General features: G+C 46.6%; 1 protein-coding gene across 1 annotated transcript in view; it reads left to right on the top strand.

Moving 5' to 3' along the window:
* LOC129707620 (mitochondrial 10-formyltetrahydrofolate dehydrogenase-like) overlaps window positions 1-20110 on the top strand; it is a 97529-nt gene extending 77419 nt beyond the window's left edge. Inside the window, exons 19-23 of the mRNA XM_055652749.1 lie at window positions 3149-3247; window positions 3352-3517; window positions 8207-8312; window positions 10755-10954; window positions 17494-20110. Of these exons, the coding sequence (XP_055508724.1) occupies window positions 3149-3247; window positions 3352-3517; window positions 8207-8312; window positions 10755-10954; window positions 17494-17549 (627 nt within the window). The 3' untranslated portion in view covers window positions 17550-20110. The remainder of the gene's footprint in view (window positions 1-3148; window positions 3248-3351; window positions 3518-8206; window positions 8313-10754; window positions 10955-17493) is intronic.
* Window positions 20111-20561: the final 451 nt, after the last annotated feature.

The following is a 20561-nucleotide window of genomic DNA, read 5'->3' on the forward strand; positions in this document are numbered from 1 at the left end:
TTTGCAAATCCACACTCTGCGAAGAGGTGGGCAACTGTCTCCTCTCCATAGCAACCGTCCCGAGGGCAGTGTGTGCTGGTAGTGAGGTTCCGACGGTGCAGGAAGGATCTGACTGGGAGGGCTCCCCTCACCGCCAGCCAAGCCAGGTCTTGGTACTTGTTGATGAGTTCTGGTGATGAGGCATTTTGCTAGACAAGCTGGGCAGTCTGCTGTGGGAACCACGCCACAGGATCCATGGAGTCATTTCCCTGCAGTGCCTGCAGGACGTTCCGTGCTGACCTCCCGCTGGGCCAGAGGTCCAGAGCAAACCCAGGCGGATTGAACCAAATTCCCAGTGCTTGCCCCAAAACCATTCCAAACTTTGACCTAGAGATAGACACAAAATGCTGGAGTAACTCAGTGTGAACGGCAGCATCTCTGGAAAAAAGGAATAGGTGATGCTTTGGGTCGAGACCCATCTTCAGACAGAGATTCAGGGGAGAGGGAAACAAGCACTATGACAGGGCTAGAGGTGTGAAAAGGACAGATCAAAGTAGATGGAGTTCAAGGAAATGTAGACTGGTTCATTGTTGGATGAGGGGAAGGTGACAACGAGGCATACAAACTGTACAATACATCAGGAGGGCAGTGACACTAGTTAGAGAACTAGGGTGGTGGAGGGACGGAGAGAGAGGGGATGCAAGGGTTACCTGAAGTTAGAGAAATCAATATTCATGTCACTGGGATGTAAGCTGCCCAAGCGAAATACGAGGTCCTGTTCCTCCAATTAGCGCTGGGCCTCACTCTGACAGTGGAGGGGCCCAGGACAGAGGGGTGGGAATGGGAGGGGGAGTTCAAGTGTTTGGCAACCATTGTTGATCCAGACGTGTGACTCCTCACACTTATCCCAGAGGGAGCTTGGTGCTGTAAATTTTGAGCAAGACACCCGCTCAATGCCACCAGCAGGTACGGAAATCTAGTGGGCAACATGTACTGTAGTATGCTTCTAGCTGGCAACATGTTCAAATGGTATGCTTCCAGTGGACAACATGTCAGAATCTATCATCACCTTATCTACAAGCAGAAGGGGAAGAGGGCAGCACAGTGGTGCAGCAGTAGTGTTGCTGCCTCACAGCGTAAACCACCCGGGTTCAATCTTCACCAAGGCTGCTCTTTGTATGGAGTTTGTATGTTCTCCCCGTGACCTGCGTGGGTTTCCTCCCACACTCCAAAGACACACAGGTTTGTAAGTTAATTGGCTTCAGTAAAAATGGTGCTAGTGCTAGTGTATGGGGATCACTGGTCGGCACGGACTCGGTGGGACGAAGGGCCTGTTTCCGCACTATGTCTCTAAAGTCTAAAAGCCTTCACCTACAAGCAGAAAGGGAAGAGGAGGGGTATGAGGAGTTAGCACACCATCTCCATGTTGAATGAGGATTACAAGGTCCTGTCCAAGCCTTGCCAAGTGGGTTCATCTGCTGTGGGAGGTGATGTACCTGTGCTGTACTTGTCAGCCCATTCGATGACAACTCGTCACCCATGTACAGGGCACAGGGTGGAGACCTGCCTGGTCAGCTTGTACTAGGAGAAGGATTCTGATGGAGTATTGCATATATTCCAGTGGGACAGGGCGGGTACCTGCTCCTCACTAACTGTTGCAGTGAAGGCTTAAACAGGGTGGGAGGGAGGAGGCCACAGGTTAACACAATGTCTTTGCACAATACACTTCTTCTTTTCCTGTCCACCTTGTTACAAATGTTGGCCACGCTGTCATCGTCCGCCCTGAAAAGGACGCAAGCTGCCAGCGACAATCAGTGGGAGCCATCACTTGTGGCAGTCGATGATGGTGGTCGCAGGATTAGCTCAGGATACTTCCAGTTCACAGCCCCGCCACATGAAATGATATGATATATGATATGCCATTTATTGTCACTACACATGTACAATGAAATTAAAAGCTGCTCGTACTCAGTGCATACATATAATTTAGCACAAAAAACAAGAAACAGAAAACAAAAACAAAAGGGAGAGGGGGGGGGGGGGGGGGGGGATGGGTGCACAATTCTGCGGCGCTATATACATATATACAGATGGAAGTCCGGGTGTTGCGCCGTGTAAGCCATGTGTGAATTAGAATTAATAGTAGTTATAATTTTCAGAAAACAACTATTCTTGAGTCTATTTGTCCTGGATTTGATGCACCTATAGCGCCTTCCAGTGGGCAGCAGGTCGAACAGTCCAAACGCAGGATGGGAGCTGTCTTTGATGATATTCTTTGCCCTGCTAAGGCAGCGGGAGGTGTAGATATCCATCAGGGAGGAGAGAGGGCAACCAATGATCTTCTGTGCTGTCCTAGTTACCCTCTGAAGCCTCTCCCTGTCTGCCATGGTGCAGCTGCCATACCATGCTGTAATGGGGCTGAAATGGGGCTGAAACCCGCGCACAAGACACTTAATAAACAAAACTAAACTTCAATTTATCATTGTTTAAGAAAGAACTGCAGAAAAATCAAAGGTAGACAAAAATGCTGGAGAAACTCAGCGGGTGGGGCAGCATCCATGGAGCGAAGGAATAGGTGACTGATGTTTACAGTCTGAAGAAGGGTCTCGACCACGAAACGTCACCTATTCCTTCGCTCCATAGAATCTGCCTCATCTGCTGGGTTTCTCCAGCATTTTTGTCTACCACCCTTTATCATTGTTTAGTTCAGAGATGCTGTTCGGAAACAGGCCCTTCGGCCCAGCGAGTCTGTATCGACCAATGGCCACCCCTACACTAACACTATCCAACGCACTAGGGACAATTTACAAGTTTACCAACAAATAAAAACCTACAAACCACTTTAGAACTTGTACTTCTTTGGAATGTGGGAGGAAACCGGAGCACCCAGAGAAAACCCACACAAGTGACAGGAAGAACGTACAAACTCCGTACAGACAGCACCCATAGGCAGGTTGAAACCCGGCTCTCTGATGCTGAGAGGCAGCCACGGTGGAATGCTGTGCTGATGTGAGTGACTGGAAGTGTGCATCTTCCACTGGGGATAGCAGTGGGCAAGAATACTGAAGTGTACATTTGCAGGTATATTGAATAGAGTGTACTGCAAGGGAAACATTGGTGCAGGTACTTGTTGAGCAGTGTAACACATGAACCTCTCTCTCTGCTGCAGGGTATGGGAGCGGTCTACTTCAACAAGGGGGAGAACTGCATTGCAGCTGGTCGCTTGTTTGTGGAGGAGTCCATCCATGATGAGTTTCTTGGTCGAGTGGTAAGGAAGGCATCGTGAATAGTTGCATTGCCAGCCAGAGCTGGCCACGTGTGTGTCTGTCCCTGCCCGTCTGCCTGCACTACACCCGCCGTACTGTTTTACAGGTTGAGGAGATCAAGAAGATGAAGATCGGAGACCCTTTGGACAGGTCGACGGACCACGGGCCACAGAACCACAAGGCCCACCTGGAGAAGCTGCTGGAGTATTGTGAGGCAGGCGTGAAGGATGGAGCCACACTAGTGTGTGGGGGGAGATCAGTCCCACGGCCCGGTATGCAGCTTACACCTCTCTGCCTAGCCAGCACTGGTTAATATCCATGTGTCGCAGTATTGTAGCCTTTTGTGCTTTCACCCATGTGGGAGTCTTTCAATGTTCATATGTTCATGAGTGATAGGAGCAGAATTAGGCCATTCGGCCCATCAAGTCAACTCCGCCATTCAATAATGGCGGATCTGCCTTTTCCTCTCAACCCCATTCTCCTTCATTCTCCCCGAGACCCGCACTAATCAAAGTTAAGTTGCAGTATCAGAGGCTGATAGAAACATAGAAATTAGGTGCAGGAGTAGGCCATTCGGCCCTTCGAGCCTGCACCGCCATTCAATATGATCATGGCTGATCATCCAACTCAGTATCCCGTACCTGCCTTCTCTCCATACCCCCTGATCCCCTTAGCCACAAGGGCCACATCTAACTCCCTCTTAAATATAGCCAATGAACTGGCCTCAACTACCCTCTGTGGCAGAGAGTTCCAGATGGAGGGGCAATGGCTGCCAGCCTATTACTGAGTGGAAGCAGCACAGTGTGAAGCCAAACAGAAGGTGCTACCTGTTGTGGAACGTTCATTGTGGATGGGAATGGTTAACTGGGATGTACGAGGGACATATAAAGGCCTGGATGTGGAGAGGATGTTTCCATTGGTGGGAGAGTCTAGCACCAGAGGGCACAACCTCAGAATTAAAGGTTGTACCTTTAGGAAGATAAGGAGGAATTGTTTTAGTCAGAGGGTGGTGAATCTGTGGAATTCATTGCTACAGACAGCTGTGGAGGCCAAGTCAATTCATATTTTTAAGGCAGAGATTGATAAATTCTTGATTAATACAAGTGTCTGGGGTTATGGGAAGGCAGGAGAATGGGGTTGAGAGAGAAAGATAGATTAGCCATGATTGAATGGTGGAGATGGGCCGAATGTCATTCGTCTCCTATCACATGATCTGACGACCCTGCAGAAGGCTCCTCCCTCGCTGATGGACTCTGGGCATCAGCAGCTCCTCCCGGTTCCCACAGCTTTCTAGTATAAAGTGCTGGCACGTCACTGCCTTTGTCGTTCCACTGCCGGTTAATCAACTCCAATTTGATCTTCCTGCTGTTGGGTTGTAAGTAAGGTACTGTTCCTCTAGTTTGCACGTGGTCTCACTCTGCAAATGGAGGAGGCCCAGGGCAGAAATGGGATGGGATGGGGAAGTGGAAGTTAAATTGAATGAGAAGGAGGGTTAAAGTGAATAATGACCGGAAGATCCAGTAAGCCTTGGTGGACAGAGTGCAAGCGTTCGGCAACATGGTGGCCAAGTCTACGCTTGGTCTCGCCGATGGAAAGGAGCTCGCATCAGACACAGGATGCAGTAGATGGCGTTAAAGGAGGTGTACGTGAACCTCAGGTACACAAAAAAGCTGGAGAAACTCAGCGGGTGCAGCAGCATCTATGGAGCAAAGGAAATAGGCAACGTTTCGGGCCGAAACCCTTCTTCAGACTGATCGGGGGTGGGCGGGGACAAGAAAGCCTGGGTTGCCTGGGTTTCAACAACTAAGTTACAGAGATAGGTTGAATAAGTTAGGTCTTTATTCTCTGGAGCGCAGAAGGTTAAGGGGGGACCTGATAGAGGTCTTTAAAATGATGAGAGGGATAGACAGAGTTGATGTGGACAAGCTTTTCCCTTTGAGAATAGGGAAGATTCAAACAAGAGGACATGACTTCAGAATTAAGGGACAGAAGTTTAGGGGTAATATGAGGGGGAACCTCTTTACGCAGAGAGTGGTGGCGGTGTGGAATGAGCTCCCAGTGGAAGTGGTGGAGGCAGGTTCGTTGGTATCATTTAAAAATAAATTGGATAGGCATATGGATGAGAAGGGAATGGAGGGTTATGGTATGAGTGCAGGCAGGTGGGACTAAGGGGAAAAAAATTTGTTCGGCATGGACTTGTAGGGCCGAGATGGCCTGTTTCCGTGCTGTAATTGTTATATGGTTATATGGTTAAAGGAAAAAGGAGGAGGAGCCCGAAGGCTGGGGGATGGGAGGAGACAGCAGGGGGACTGAGGAAGGGGAGGAGACAGCAAGGACTAACAAAATTGGGAGAATTCGATGTTCATGCCTCCAGGATGCAGACTCCCCAAACGGAATATGAGGTGCTGTCACCTGGAGGGATATGACGGACAGGTGTTTACGTTACTCACAGTTACAGGGGAAAGTATTGTTTTGAATAGGTATAGGTGTGGATGTTGGGGGAAGGTACTTATTGGGGCAAGGCAGATTACAATGTCATTAGGATTTGTTATTGGCCAGCCGATAGATGACATGTGGGAGTAATTTAAAGGCCAGCTGATCACAAGTTGTAGGAGTAGAATTAGGCCATTCAGCCCATCGAGTCCACACCATCATTCAATCATGGCTGATCTCTGCCTCCTAATCCCATTTTCCTGCCTTCTCCCCATAACCCTAGACACCCGTTCTAATCAAGTATTTGTCTATCTCTGCCTTAAAAATATCCACTGACAGCTTCCACACCCCTCTGTGGCAATGAGTTCCACAGATTAAATACCTGCCCCCTCCTACCAGAGCCCTGCAAACCAGAAGATCTCAAGGTCTTCAACCCATGTGCCAGAGCCTGCGTTATTCAGTGGCTTGGAAACGTGTAGCAACACAAGAAGAAGAAGACTACCCTCTGACTAAAGAAGCTCCTCCTCACCTCCTTTCTAAAAGAGTGCCCTTTAATTCTGAAGCTATGTCCTAGACTCTCCCAAACATCCCTTCCACATCCACTCTATCTATGCCTTTCATTATTCTGTAAGTTCCAATGATTACAGTGCAGGATCAGCATGTTCCAGTGAGGAGGAGGGATAAGGACGACAAGGGAAGGGAACCATGGATGACCAAGGATGTTGTAAACCTGGTCAAGAAGAAAAAGCAAGCATGTGTCAGGTCTAAGAAGGTGGCATCAGGAATATAAAGTGACCATGAAATGTCATTGGCAAGTTGGAGTAAGGAAAATTCCAAGGCTTTTTATGCACGTTAAAACAAGTGGGTGACCAGGGAGAAGGTGAAAGGCAAAATAGGGAATCTATACTTGGGGGTGTAGGTGAGGCACTAAACAAGTATTTCGTACCTGCATTCACCAAGGACAAGGATATGGAGGACAGCAAAGTCAGTGTGGAAAATACAAATATGTGACGACAGTTTGAGATGGAGAAGGAGGAGCTGCTGAGGCTCTTGAAGAACATTAAGGTGGATTAATCCCCAGGCCCTGATGGGATCTATCCCAGTTTTACTGAGGGAGGCAAGAGGGGAGATTGCTGGGGCCTCGATGTGGATCTTTGTTTCTTCTCTACTACAGGCAAGGTCCGGAGTGTGGCCAATGTTGTTCCTTTGTTTCAGCGAGGAAGTATAGAGAATCCAGGCAACTAAAGGCCAGTGAACCTCACGTCAGTGGTGGGGAAACTATTGCAAACAATCTTTGATGTGGGATTTATTCCCATTTGGAAGAGAATGGGCAAACTAGGGATAGCCAGCATGGCTTTGTATGTGGCAGGTTGTGTCTTACGAGTTTTTTTGAGGAGATTGATGAAGGTAGGGCGGTGTATACATGGAATTTAGTAATGCTTTTGATAAGGTCCCTCGTGGTAGACTGATCCAGAAGATTAAGATGTACGGGATTCATGCACGGCTGTGTGGAGGAAGGTAGATATTCTAGCTGGAGGTCTGTGACCAGTGGAGTTCCACAGAGATCGTTGTTGGGACCTCTGCTGTTTGTGATATAAATAAATGACTGGATGTAGATGGGTTGGTGAGTAAGTTTGCTGACGACACCAACATTGGAGGAATTCTGTCAGAACATACAGCGGGATGTAGATCAGCTGCAGAAATGGGCAGAGAAATGGCAGATGGAGTTTAACCCGAGCAAGTGTTGCACTTTGGGAGGTTGAATGTAAGGGGAGAGTATACAGTTAATGGCAAGACCCTTTCACAGCATTGATGTGCAGAGGGATCTTGGGTTCCAAGATCATAGCTCACTGAATGTGGGCAGCACACATTGATAGGGTGGGAAAGAAGGTGTATGGTGTGCTTGCCTTCATTGCTGGTGGAATTGAGAATCCGAATCAGGACATCCTGTGCAGGTCATTAGGACTTTGGTTAGGCGGCATTTGCAGTATTGCGTGCAGTTCTGGTCACCCCATTACAGGAAGGGTGTGGAGGCTTTGGGAAGGGTTTACCAGGATGCTGCCTGGATTAGAGGGTTTCAGCTACAGGGAGGTTGGATTGTTTTCTCTGGAATGTAAGAGGTTGTGGGATACTTGATAGAAGTATATAAAACTATGAGGAGCATAGATAGGGTAGAGTGTCAGAACTCTTTGCCAGGGTATAAATGTCCAACACTAGAGGACACAGCTCCAAGGTGAGAGGGGGAAAGTTTAATGGAGATGTGTGGGGCAGGTTTTCACACACAGAGTGGTGAGGTCCTGCAACGCCTTGCCAGGGGTGGTGCCTATATGATAGCAGTGTTTGAGGCTTTTAGATAGGTACATGGAATTGGCAGGTATAGAGGGATAGAAATCATGTACAGGCAGATGAAATCAGTCTAACGTGACATTATGTTTGGAGCAAGCATTGAGCCGAAGGGCCTGTTCCTGTGCTGTTCTGTGTTCAGTCTTGGTGCCAGTTGCATTGACCTCTGATTATCACCACTCCAGGCTTCTTCATGGAACCAACGGTGTTCACTAACGTCGAGGACCACATGTTCATCGCCAAAGAGGAGTCCTTTGGACCAGTGATGGTCATCTCCAAGTTCAAAGATGGGTGAGTTAGCTACTGAAGTCAATCTCCTGCCCAAAGAGCACGTTAAGGATAGCACAGTGCAACGACTCTGCCTTCTCCTCCATGTGACTAACACAATGCATAAATCATTCCAGTATGCCTTGTGTTATCCAGCGCAGGACATGACGGAGAACGCTGTGTGTAGGAACTGCAGATGCTGCTTTACACCAAAGATAGGTACAAAATGCTGGAGTAACTCAGCGGGTCAGACAGCATCTCTGGAGAAAAGGAATAGGTGATGTTTTGGGTCAAGACCCTTCATCAGACTGAGAGTCGGGGAGAGGGAAACCAGAGATGTGAAAAGATACAAAGAACAAATGAATGAAAGGTTATGCCAAGAATAAATCAAAGTCATCACCTTGATCATCGTTGCTGGCTTTGATTTGTCCTTTTGCACACCTTTCATTCATTTGTTCTTTGTACCTGTTCATATGTCTTATTTCCGTCTCCGCTGACACTCAGTCTTCAGAAGGGTCTTGACCGGACACGTCACCCATTCCATCTCTCGGTGAAAACCCACGCAGGTCACGGGGGGAACGTCCAAACTCCGTTCAGACAGCACCCGTAGTCAGGATTGAACCCGGGTCTCCGGCACTGTACAGCAGCAACTCTACCGCTGTGCTACAGTGCCGCCCTTGGTGTTTTTTTAATATTGTCAGAATTCCTGCCTTCACTGCACCATCGGGCAGAGCGCTCTGGGCTCCAACTATTCTCAATAAAAAAAATCTTCCTTAGAATTGAACCATCCATCCCCTTAACCAAGACTGTGTTTTATTTTGTTTAAGAAGGAACTGCAGATGCTGGAAAATCAAAGGTAGACAAAAATGCTGGCGAAACTCAGCGGGTGAGGCAGCATCTATGGAGTGGGTCGAAACCCAAGGGTTTGCCTAGTTCCTTCGGTCCATAGATGCTGCCTCACCCGCTGAGTTTCTCCAATAAAAATCTGTTTTATTTGAATTCTCTGCTTATATCCACTCTATAGCCCCCAAAAGTCTGTATACCTCAATCAGGTCACGTGTTAACTTCAAGGAAAACCAACTGTCTCCTCACAACTGAAACACTCCATCCTTATCAATATCCTCTGCACCCATTCCAGTACGATCATAATAATGTATTAATTCTTTGTTACACATTCGCTGCCCATTGTGGTAACATTGGAGTGTAGTTGTCGAATCTACTGTGGACACAGTTACTGTATCATTGTTTACATGTAAAGCGCTGGCCTCGGGTTCATCCAAATGTAACATTCATTCATGTGGGTGGCACGGTGGCACAGCGTAGAGTTGCTGCCTAACACCGCCAGAGACCCGGGTTCAATCCTGACCATGGGTGCTGTCTGTACGGAGTTTGTACGTTCTCCCCGTGACCTGCGTGGGTTTTCTCCAGGATCTCCGGTTTCCTCCCACACTCCAAAGACGTACAGGTTTGTAGGCTAATTGGCTTGGTGAAATCGTAAATTGTCCCTAGTGTGTGTAGGATAGTGTTGGTGTGCGGAGATCGATCGCTGGTCAACGTGGACTCGGGCCGAAGAACCTTTTTCTGTGCTGTATCTCCAGGGCAGCTCCCAGGCTCTGGAACTCCCTCCCCCAACTGATCCACAATTCTGTGTCCCTCACCATCTTCCAGTCCCGCCTCAAGACCCATCTCTTCACTTCTGCCTATCCTTAGTCCCACGTCCCCCTCCCTTTTCATCTGTGCTTGAATTGCCTCATATTGTGTTTTGAATTGAATTCTGTCTTTAATTTGTGTACTAGTCATGTCTCTACTATTTATTTCATTCCGCTTACATGTTTTTCCTCTACTTGCTAAATATTTGTAAGGTGTCCTTGAGACTCTTGAAAGGCGCCCATAAATAAAATTTATTATTAATATTATTATCTCTACACTAAACTAATGTTATTTTCTCTTCTTTAAAAGCTCCTGAGCTCTGAAGATTAATTAACTTTCTTACTGCACGAGATTGTAATGATCCAATCTCTAGGTTTCTCCACACATCATTTCTTTCACAGTCCACGATTTAGTGCATTTGAATGTCTCACTTTAGTCTAGTCATAGTCCTTCTCTTTACCGAGAGGGCATGTGTGTTAAACAAAACCTATCTTTAATCCCTTCCCAAGACCCACGTTGAATCTGCGGTCTTGTGTATCCCACCCCTCCCCGTCACTGAGAAGATGAGTTTAGAGATGCAGTGCGGAAACTGGCCCTTCAACACACTGCGCTGATTAGCGATCCCCATACACTAAACAATAACCTGACCTTGAAACTTGTAGTCAAGATGGAACCTGCGTCTGTGGCGCTGTGAGGCAGCAACTCTACCGCTGCACCACCAGCCCAAATTCGATTAATCGGCCCTCAGAGCAAGCAGGTGGAAGAAGGAATGTGTTGGTGGAAGTCCTAATTCTGACGTGTGTTCACTAATTCCAGGGATGTGGACGGAGTGTTGCACCGTGCAAATGATACGGAGTTTGGTTTGGCATCTGGAGTTTTCACACGGGACATTGGGAAAGCGATGTATGTGAGTGACAGGCTCGATGCTGGCACTGTCTTCATCAACACTTACAACAAAACAGACGTGGCCGCTCCATTTGGAGGTTTCAAACAGTCTGGATTTGGGAAGGACCTTGGTAAGTTCACACTCGATGCAGATCACACCTTGAGATGAGGGTGGGCCTTTGTGGCTAGGAGAGTGTTTCTGATTGAATTTGTCTAGGTAGGGTGGCTGGGCTGACTATATAGCTTCTGGAACTCTGGGCTGACACAAAAACCTGGAGTAACTCGGTGGGTCAGGCAGCAAAGGGTAGATGCACAGAGTCTCTTGCCCAGAGTAGATGAATTGAGGACCAGACGACGTAGGTTTAAGGGGAAAATAATTAATAGAAATCTGCAGGGTAACGTTTTCACACAAAGGGTGGTGGGTGTATGGAACAAACTGCCGGAGGAGGTAGTTGAGGCAGGGACTAACCCAACGTTTAAGAAGCAGTTAGACAAGTACATGGATTGGAAATCTTTGGAGGGATATGGACCAAATGCTGGCAGGTGGGACTAGTGTAGCTGGGACATGTTGGCCGGTGTGGGCAATTTGGGCCGAAGGGCCTGTTTCCACACTATGGCTATATGACTCTAGGTAACGTTTCAGGTCGAGACCCTTCTTCAGATTGACAGGGGAGAGGGAAATGAGAGATATAGACAGTAATACAGAGAGATATAGAACAAATGAGTGAAAGATATGCCAAAAGTAATGATAATCGAGGAAAGATGGAGCCCACAATGATCCATTGTTGGCTGTGGGCTAGGTGATAATGAGTGATACAGATAGTGAAACTCAGAAGGAAGACAGTGAAACTAGTAGGATGACTAGTGTGGGGGAGGGGCGAAGAGAGGGGATGCAAGGGTGAGTTGAAGTTAGAGAAATCAATATTGATATTGCTGGGGTGTAAGCTGCATGGATGCTGTTCCTCCAGTTTGTGTGTGTGGCCTCACTCTAACAGTGGAGGAGACCCAGGGCAGAAAGGTCAGTGTGGGGATGGGAGGGGAATTAAAGTGTTTGACAACCGGGACAACATGTGGGCCAAGGCGGACTGATGAAGGTGTTCAGAGAAACGATTGCCAGGCCTGTGCTTAGTCTTGCCGACTAGGAGTCCGTACCTGGAACAGCGGATACAGTTGATGAGTGTCATAGATGAGATGGACATATTGACAGAGTCCGCGGCTGGTGGTGGGTCACCCAGGTCTGTGGAGCTGCCACTGAGAGAGTTCACCTTCCCTGGTACTGGGGCTGTGGGTCAGAACTAAGCAAGAGGACATGTATGGAGCAATAGTGAGGATGGTAACAGTGGCAACGGTGGAAGATCTCTCCCATGCCTCTGGGGTCCCCTCCACCTTATGCTCAGCAGCAGGTGGGCCCGAAACCAACAGGGACTGAGTCAACGATGCCGGTTCAATGATACTTTATGTCACATGTATCGAGGTACAGTGAAATGCTTTGTGTTGCATGAACCTGGTAAAACCATGCAGCAGAGTCGTGAGTCTGGGAACTGCCTCAGTGGAGGTTGCTCTGGCGATAACATTATGTGTGGCTTGTGGCTGGCGTTCCTTAGGGTGCTGTTTGTCCTGGGAAAACCAATGTAATGCCTGTCCAGGGGAACTGTCAGTGAGCTGTCTTCACAGGCATGATGCTGAGGGAGTTTCCAGGCCTGTGTATGTACATCGTGCCAAAGTAGACATGGTTGAACGTTTCACATTCTTAGGAGTCAATATCTGCAACAACTTGGCCTGGACCACCCATATTGAAGCAACGACCAAGAAGGCACATCAATGCCTCTAATTCTTTAGAAAAGCCTAGGAAGTTCGGCATGTCCCCAACAACACTCACCAACGTCTACAGATGCGCCATAGAAAGCATTTTATCGAGATGCATCACAGCTCGGTTTGGGAACAGCTCCAGCCAAGACCGCCAGAAATTGCAGAGAATTGTGGATGCAGCCCAGACCATCACACAAACCAACCTCCCTTCCATTGACTCCATTTACACCTCACGCTGCCTCGGCAAGGCCAGCCGCATAATCAAGGATGAATCTCTCCCTGGGCACTCCCTCGTCTCCCCTCTCCCATCAGACAAAAGGTACAGAAGTGTGAAAACGCACACCTCTAGATTCAGGGACATTTTCATCCCAGCTGCTATCAGGCAACTGAACCATCCTACCACAAACAGAGAGTGGTCCTGAACTACTATCGACCTCATTGGTGACCCTCAGACTATCTTTGATCAGACTTTACTGGCTTTTCCTTGCACTAAAAGTTATTCCCTTATCATGTATCTGTACACTATGAATGACTCGATTGTAATCATGTATTGTTTTTCTGCTGACTGGAAAGCACACAAAAGCTTTTCACTGTACCTCGCTACACGTGACAATCAACTAAAAACTAATAAACTAAACACCGCTCCACCTATACTATCTGCATTGCTGTCATTAGTCTGAGCAAGTTGCCCCTTCAACCCACAACCTCAGTCTCACCCTCACTGACGGCTTCTTCAGCAAGCAGATCATTTGCTATCCTTGGAGTTGTACACTCAGCCTAACATCCATTCCCACCACCTTTTCAAATTGAGCAAGTCCCGTTTGCCTATAGTGGCCAATATTTCTCTCTTTAGACAGGTACAGCGCAGAAACAAGCCCTTCAACCCACCCAGTCTGTGCCAACCAATGATCAAGAGTTTAAGAAGAAACTGCAGATGCTGGAAAATGTCTTGTAAAAGTGATAATTTTACCAGCCTCCACCACATTCTGGCAACTCAATCCACATACCCTGTTCCTATCTCATCTTAGACCATGGAGCGGCACAACACAAGAACTGGCCCTTTGTACCACAATGTTTGTCCTGAACATATCAGCCTCCACCACCGCCCCTGGCAATGTGTTCCAGGCATGCACGACTCTCTGTGTAACAAAATATTCCCCCTCTCAACATATAATTACGCCATCTAGTGTTGGATATTTCCATCCATGGAAACCAGTTCTGCCTGTTCACACTAGCTATGCCTCTCATCATTGTATATACTTCAATCAAGTCTCCCCTCAACCTCTGACATTCCAGAGACAACATTCCAAGTCTCTCCAACCTCCCTGTAGCTGAAACCTCTATTCCAGGCAGCATTCTGGGCTGCACCCGCTCCAAAGCATTCACATCTTGCCTGTACTGGGGTGACCAGAACTATCGCAATACTCCTAATGTGGCCTAACCAATGTCCAATAGAGCTGCATTGTGACTTCAATGCCCCTTGCAATGAAGGCAAGCACACCATATGCCTTCTTTACCAGCCTATCTACTTATGATGATTTAAAAGGAGTGAACTGGGACATTTTGTTTTATGGGAAAGATGTAGAAGAGAAATGGGGGACATTTAAAGGGGAAATTTTAAGAGTACATAATCTTTATGTTCCTGTTCGGTTGAAAGGAAACAGTAAAAATTGGGAAGAGCCCTGGTTTTCAAGGGAAATTGGACATCTTGTTCGGAAAAAGAGGGAGATCTACAATAATTATAGGCAGCGTGAAGTAAATGAGGTGCTTGAGGAGTATAAGGAATGTAAAAATAAAGAGGGAGATCTACAATAATTATGAGGTTGCTTTGGCAAGTAAGGTGAAAGTAAATCCAAAGGGTTTCTACAGCTATATTAATAGCAAAAAGATAACGAGGGATAAAATTGGTCCATTAGAGAGTCAGAGTGGACAGCTATCTGCAGAGCCAAAAGAGCTGGGGGAGAATTGAAGATATGAGGTTGCTTCGGTATTGGCAAGGAGAAGGTGAAAGTAAATCCAGTAGAGTAGCTATGGATACTCTACGGCAAAGTAAAAGAAGTACTGACACTTTTAGCAAAAGGATAAAAGAGGGACAGGATATTCTCTAGGACATTGAGTCCATTGGAGAGACAGAGCCGGGGCATGACAGAAATATTTCAAATGTCATTAGAAGCCAAAGTCCCCGAGGATTGGGGGAGATGTTGTTCCATTGTTTTAGGGTTCTAAGAGTAAACCTACCAATATAGACTTGTTAGTTTGACTTCAGGGGTGGGCAAATTAATGGAAAAGATACTTTTCCATTATATATATAATATTATATATAAGTATATATAAGCATCTGTAGCTATGGATACTATGAGATAATATATTAAGCATCAAAGTAAACAGGTCTGATTAGGAAAGTCAACATGGACTGACACTTGAATCTTTTTTTGAAGAGGTTACTAGGGAAATTGACGAGGGTAAAGCAGTGGATGTTGTCTATATGGACTTTAGTAAGGCCTTTGACAAGGTTCCTCATGGAAGGTTGGTTAAGAAGGTTCAACTGTTGGGTATAAATGCAGGAATAGCAAGATGGATTCAACAGTGGCTGAATGGGAGAAGCCAGAGAGTAATGGTGGATGGCTGTTGGAGGCAGGTGACTAGTGGGGTGCCTCAGGGATCTGTGTTGGGTCCTTTGTTGTTTGTCATGTACATCAATGATCTGGATGAAGGGGTGGTAAATTGGATTAGTAAGTATGCAGATGATACCAAGATAGGGGGTGTTGTGGATAATGAAGAGGATTTCCAAAGTCTACAGAGTGATTTAGGCCATTTGGAAAAATGGGCTGAAACATGGCAGATAGAGTTTAATGCTGATAAATGTGAGGTGCTACACCTTGGCAGGACAAATCAAAATAGGACGAACATGGTAAATGGTAGGGAATTGAAGAATACAGTTGAACAGAGGGATCTGGGAATAACCGTCCATAGTTCCTTGAAGGTGGAATCTCATATAGATAGGGTCGTAAAGAAAGCTTTTGGTATGCTAGCCTTTATAAATCAGAGCATTGAGTATAGAAGCTGGGATGTAATGTTAAAATTGTACAAGGCATTGGTGAGACCAAATCTGGAGTATGGTGTACAATTTTGGTCGCCCAATTATAGGATGGATGTCAACAAAATAGAGAGAGTACAGAGGAGATTTACTAGAATGTTGCCTGGGTTCCAACAACTAAGTTACAGAGAAAGGTTGAATAAGTTAGGTCTTTATTCTCTGGAGCGCAGAAGGTTAAGGGGGGACTTGATAGAGGTCTTTAAAATGATGAGAGGGATAGACAGAGTTGATGTGGACAAGCTTTTCCCTTTTTGAGAATAGGGAAGATTCAAACAAGAGGACATGACTTCAGAATTAAGGGACAGAAGTTTAGGGGTAACATGAGGGGGAATTTCTTTACTCAGAGAGTGGTGGCGGTGTGGAATGAGCTCCCAGTGGAAGTGGTGGAGGCAGGTTCATTGGTATCATTTAAAAATAAATTGGATAGGCATATGGATGAGAAGGGAACGGAGGGTTATGGTATGAGTGCAGGCAGGTGGGACTAAGGGAAAAAAGTTGTTCGGCACGGACTTGTAGGGTCGAGATTGCCTGTTTCCGTGCTGTAATTGTTATATGGTTATATGGTTACTTGTGCTGTACAGGAAGGAACTGTAGATGCTGGTTTACACTGAAAATAGGCACAAAATGCTGGAATAACTCAGCAAGATAGGCAGCATCTCTGGAGAGGAATGGATGATGTTTCGGGTTGAACCCCTCCTTCAATCTGAAGAAGGGTCTCGAGTCGATAAGTCTCCCATTCCTTCTCTCCAGAGATGCTGCTTGTTCTGCTACTTGTGCTGCCACCTTCAGTCAGCTATGAAGTCCAAGATGCCTCTGCACAACAATGCTGTTCAGGGTCTTACTCTGTTTCCATTGCCTTCCCCACGCATGCATGCACACATAAAGCAATCAATGTGCTTTAAAATCACTTCTAGAGATACAGGCCCTTCAGCCCACCAAGTCCATGCCGCCAGCGATCCCCACACACTAGCACTATCTTACACACTAGGGACAATTTACAATTTTTACAAGCCAATTAACCTACAAACCTTTAACATCGTGGAGCTCACGGTCTCTTGTTGGAGACCGACTTCGGGAGCTCGAAACCGCAGGACCTTCGACCACCGCGACGTCGGGGCTTTGACCGCCGGGTGCGGGGGCTTCAATCGCCCCGACGGATGGTTCGACTGCCCCGACCACGGGAGAAATATGAGGGAAGAATATTAGATTTTATTGCCTTCCATCACAGTGAAGAATGTGGGGAATCCACTGTGGTGGATGTTTATGTTAACTTTTATGTAGTTGTGTGTCTTGTTGCTTTTTTAAATATGGCTGTATGGTAATACGAATATCACTGTACTTTAATTGGTACATGTTACAATAAAAGACCTTTGAAACTTGGAGTGTGGGAGCAAATTGGAGCATCCAGAGAAAACCCACGCAGGTCACGGGGAGAACGTACAAACTACGTACAGACAGTGCCTGTAGTCAGGATGGAACCTGGGTCTCTGGCGCTGTAAGGCAGCAACTCGACTGCTGTGCCATCGTGCTGCCCCTCTTCCAGCTGAAAGGCTTTTTGGGGCACTGAGAAGGGGCTGTAAGCACGTACAGACTCCGTACAGACAGCACCCATAGTCAGGGTGACGTGACTACTGGGTGACCGTGTACTTACACTATGGGTGACCTGTGTACTTACATTATGAGCAAGTTCACAAGAAATGTGCAAAGTATCCACCTACTAGCCGGCCGGTCTCATCTGAATCAATATTTCACTTCTGTTTTCAGGTGAGGATGCGCTTCATGAATATCTGCGAACAAAAGCTGTGACAGTGGAGTATTAGCTCCTGATTCAATCAACGTCTTCACTTGCACTCACCCTGTGGCCAGACTTCAGCAGAAGACTACGACTCAACACCTCCATTCAGCATGGTTCCAGCATGCAGCAATGCAGCACTTGAGTGCAACTGTAGCGCATTGTTCAATGTTTACAAGTGTGCCATCCTCTTTTAGTTTCAGCATTGGGTATACCTAAACTTTACACATTGAACACTGGGGTACAATTGTAACTCAATGGACAAGCTTCTTTGACCCCCCCAACTCAGAGTTTATGTTTTCATTTCCAATCTGGCCACTAATTGTCTTGCAAATTGTTGACGTTTTCATGGGATTTTTTTTGTTTCAGTTGGAAATTATCTGCAAATCCCTTTAACCATATTGGCAATATTTAACAAAATTCCTTGATGTCACGGAGTCATATAGCGTGGAACCAAGTGCTACATTCTGACATCGAGCGGCATGGTGGAGCAGCGGTTGAGTTGCTGCCTCACAGCGCCAGAGACCCAGGTTCAATCCTGACTATGGGTGCTGTCTATACGGAGTTTGTACGTTCTCCCCGTGACCTGCGTGGGTTTTCTCCGAGTGCTCCGGTTTCCCCCCACACTCCAAAGACGCACAGGTTTGTAGGCTAATTGGCCTGGTATAAATGTAAATTATCCCGTGCGTGTAGGATAGTGTTAGTGTGCGGGGATCACTGGTCAGTACGGACTCAGTGGGCCGAAGGGCCTGTTTCTGTGCGAAACTAAACTATGTGCAAAGGTGGTAATATGTTACAACTGCACCAGTGCAGTAGAGAATATATATGTTCAAAAGTAAAAACAATTGTAGATATGCACCTGAACCATCTTTGTGGAGGGGGAAACGGAAACAACATTCAATGCAGCTGAAGAGCCATAGCCAGTTATTGAACTAATATAAAGCTATGAAACAGAAATTATAGAACGTGTAATTACGTAAATTATAGAAAGACTAATTGATTAAACATTTCAGAAACAGTATTTACTTTAGTAAAAAAAATCACAAAACTTGGTACAGTTAATGGCTGAGAAGTTGACATGAAATGATGGTCTTGAATCAGAAATGCAGGGAATTGCTTGCTGGTGTGTTATGTTTGTTCTGAACTTGTTGCCGTTCCATTCATTGGATGATCACAATGAAAGTGCCCTTAATTTGGATTTTTGTTAAGCAAGACTCTATGACTCTATGTGTAGGAGTCACCATGATCTGTGCATATTTGATCGATAAGCTTCGATTCAGAATAATGTCCTCGTTTGTGTACATCCCAGCCGTGGACACTCTCTGGGAGCAGTGCTCGTGCTCAGGGAGAAAAGATGCCATCTATAGAGAATGTAAAAGCAGATATCTCCATCCAGTCTACCTGCTCTACAATATGGTGCTTACAGTATTCAAATGTTTCATTGATCACACCGTTTCATTTGTATGGTCAATCATGAGCCAGTAATATTCTTGTTGTACTTCATAAGTGATAGGAGCAGAATTAGGCCATTCGGCCCATCGTCAACTCTGCCATTCGATCATGGCTGATCTATCTCTCCCTCCTAACCCCATTCTCCTGCCTTCTCCCTTCAGTACTGGTCTGAATATCCATTGAAAAGGAGCAAAACACTGCAGATGCTGGAAATCTGGAATTTAAAAAGAAACAGATAATGCTGGAAACCTCCGGTCAGTGTCTGAGCAGAGGGAAATGGATTAACATTACAGTTGGTTGGTCGTTCATCAATAACAGTTGCACAGTGGGAAGGGTGGAGGCTGCGAGAATCCAACGTAATGGAGAAACTCGTGCCGTCTCTGAGAGGCCACGGTTGCAGTGGCCACTCTCAACAAAAGCGTTTCACCGTACCACGGTACACATGACAATAAACTAAACTGCAGCTCTCTCTGTCACTGCCGCCTGTATCAGTGGCCAAGGCAGTGTGACCAAGCGCTATCTCACCCCCCTTGCCCACAGTCAAAGACCAGGCTGCAGAGACCAAAGGGCACCAAGGCAATTGTGCTATGGAAACCTCTGCCCTTGGGTAATAGACTCGTGCACAAACTTGGCCAAACAAATGTATGTGGAGAGTAGGAAGGAACTGCAGATGCTGGTTTACACCAAAGATAAACACAAAATGCTGGAGTAACTCAGCGGGACAGGTAGCATCCCCGGATAAAAGGAATGGGTGACGTTTCGGGTCAACGGCCTTCTTCAGACTAGATCTGAGGAAATGTCACCCATTCCCTCTCTCCAGAGATGCAGCCTGTCCTGCTGAGTTACTCCAGCATTTTGTGTCTTATCAACTGTAGTCATGGTGCCTATGTGGCAGTGAGTGCTGTCAGCATCAACGGATCCTGCTTCCTTGCTGATAGAGAGAGACACACACACACACACAGCAACCCCTCATCAGCCAGCAGCTCACTCCTCTCGGAGACCCCTTCAACATCCTGCAAACCCCATGTATGGTTCAAATTCTATTGTGAGAAGTTATGCATCCATGTAAAACATTTAGTCTTCAACTTAAATGCGTTGTGATTTTATTTTACAAGTAAAGCTTTGCTCTGCATTCCAGCTCGTATGAGATCTGTGTTCTGTTGGGTGTTTGATCCAATTAACCTTGTGTATTTGGTGCTCATTGTAAACAGTCCTTACTAATCATTGTGTCACATTGTGCTCGACACACCAGAGTGTGGTGAAGTGCGTCTGTGTGCGTGTGTGTGTGTCCGTATATTTGTCTCAGTGTAAGTTCAGCTACCACCACCTACGAAGGAGGCTTTGCTGCCACATTGCTGTCCGGTGTCACTTTGGGCAGACTGTGACTTTTCATTAGGTACACAAAAATGCTGGAGAAACTCAGCGGGTGCAGCAGCATCGATGGAGCGAAGGAAATAAGCGACGTTTCGGGCCGAAACCCTTCTTCAGACTGATCAGTTGACATTTAGCCTGACAGTGTGGACAGTTGCCCAGAGGAGGATTATTAAGGGCTTGGACACACTAGAGGCAGGAAACATGTTCCCCATGT

This window comes from Leucoraja erinacea, chromosome 22 (assembly GCF_028641065.1).
Source record: "Leucoraja erinacea ecotype New England chromosome 22, Leri_hhj_1, whole genome shotgun sequence".
NCBI lineage: Eukaryota > Metazoa > Chordata > Chondrichthyes > Rajiformes > Rajidae > Leucoraja > Leucoraja erinaceus.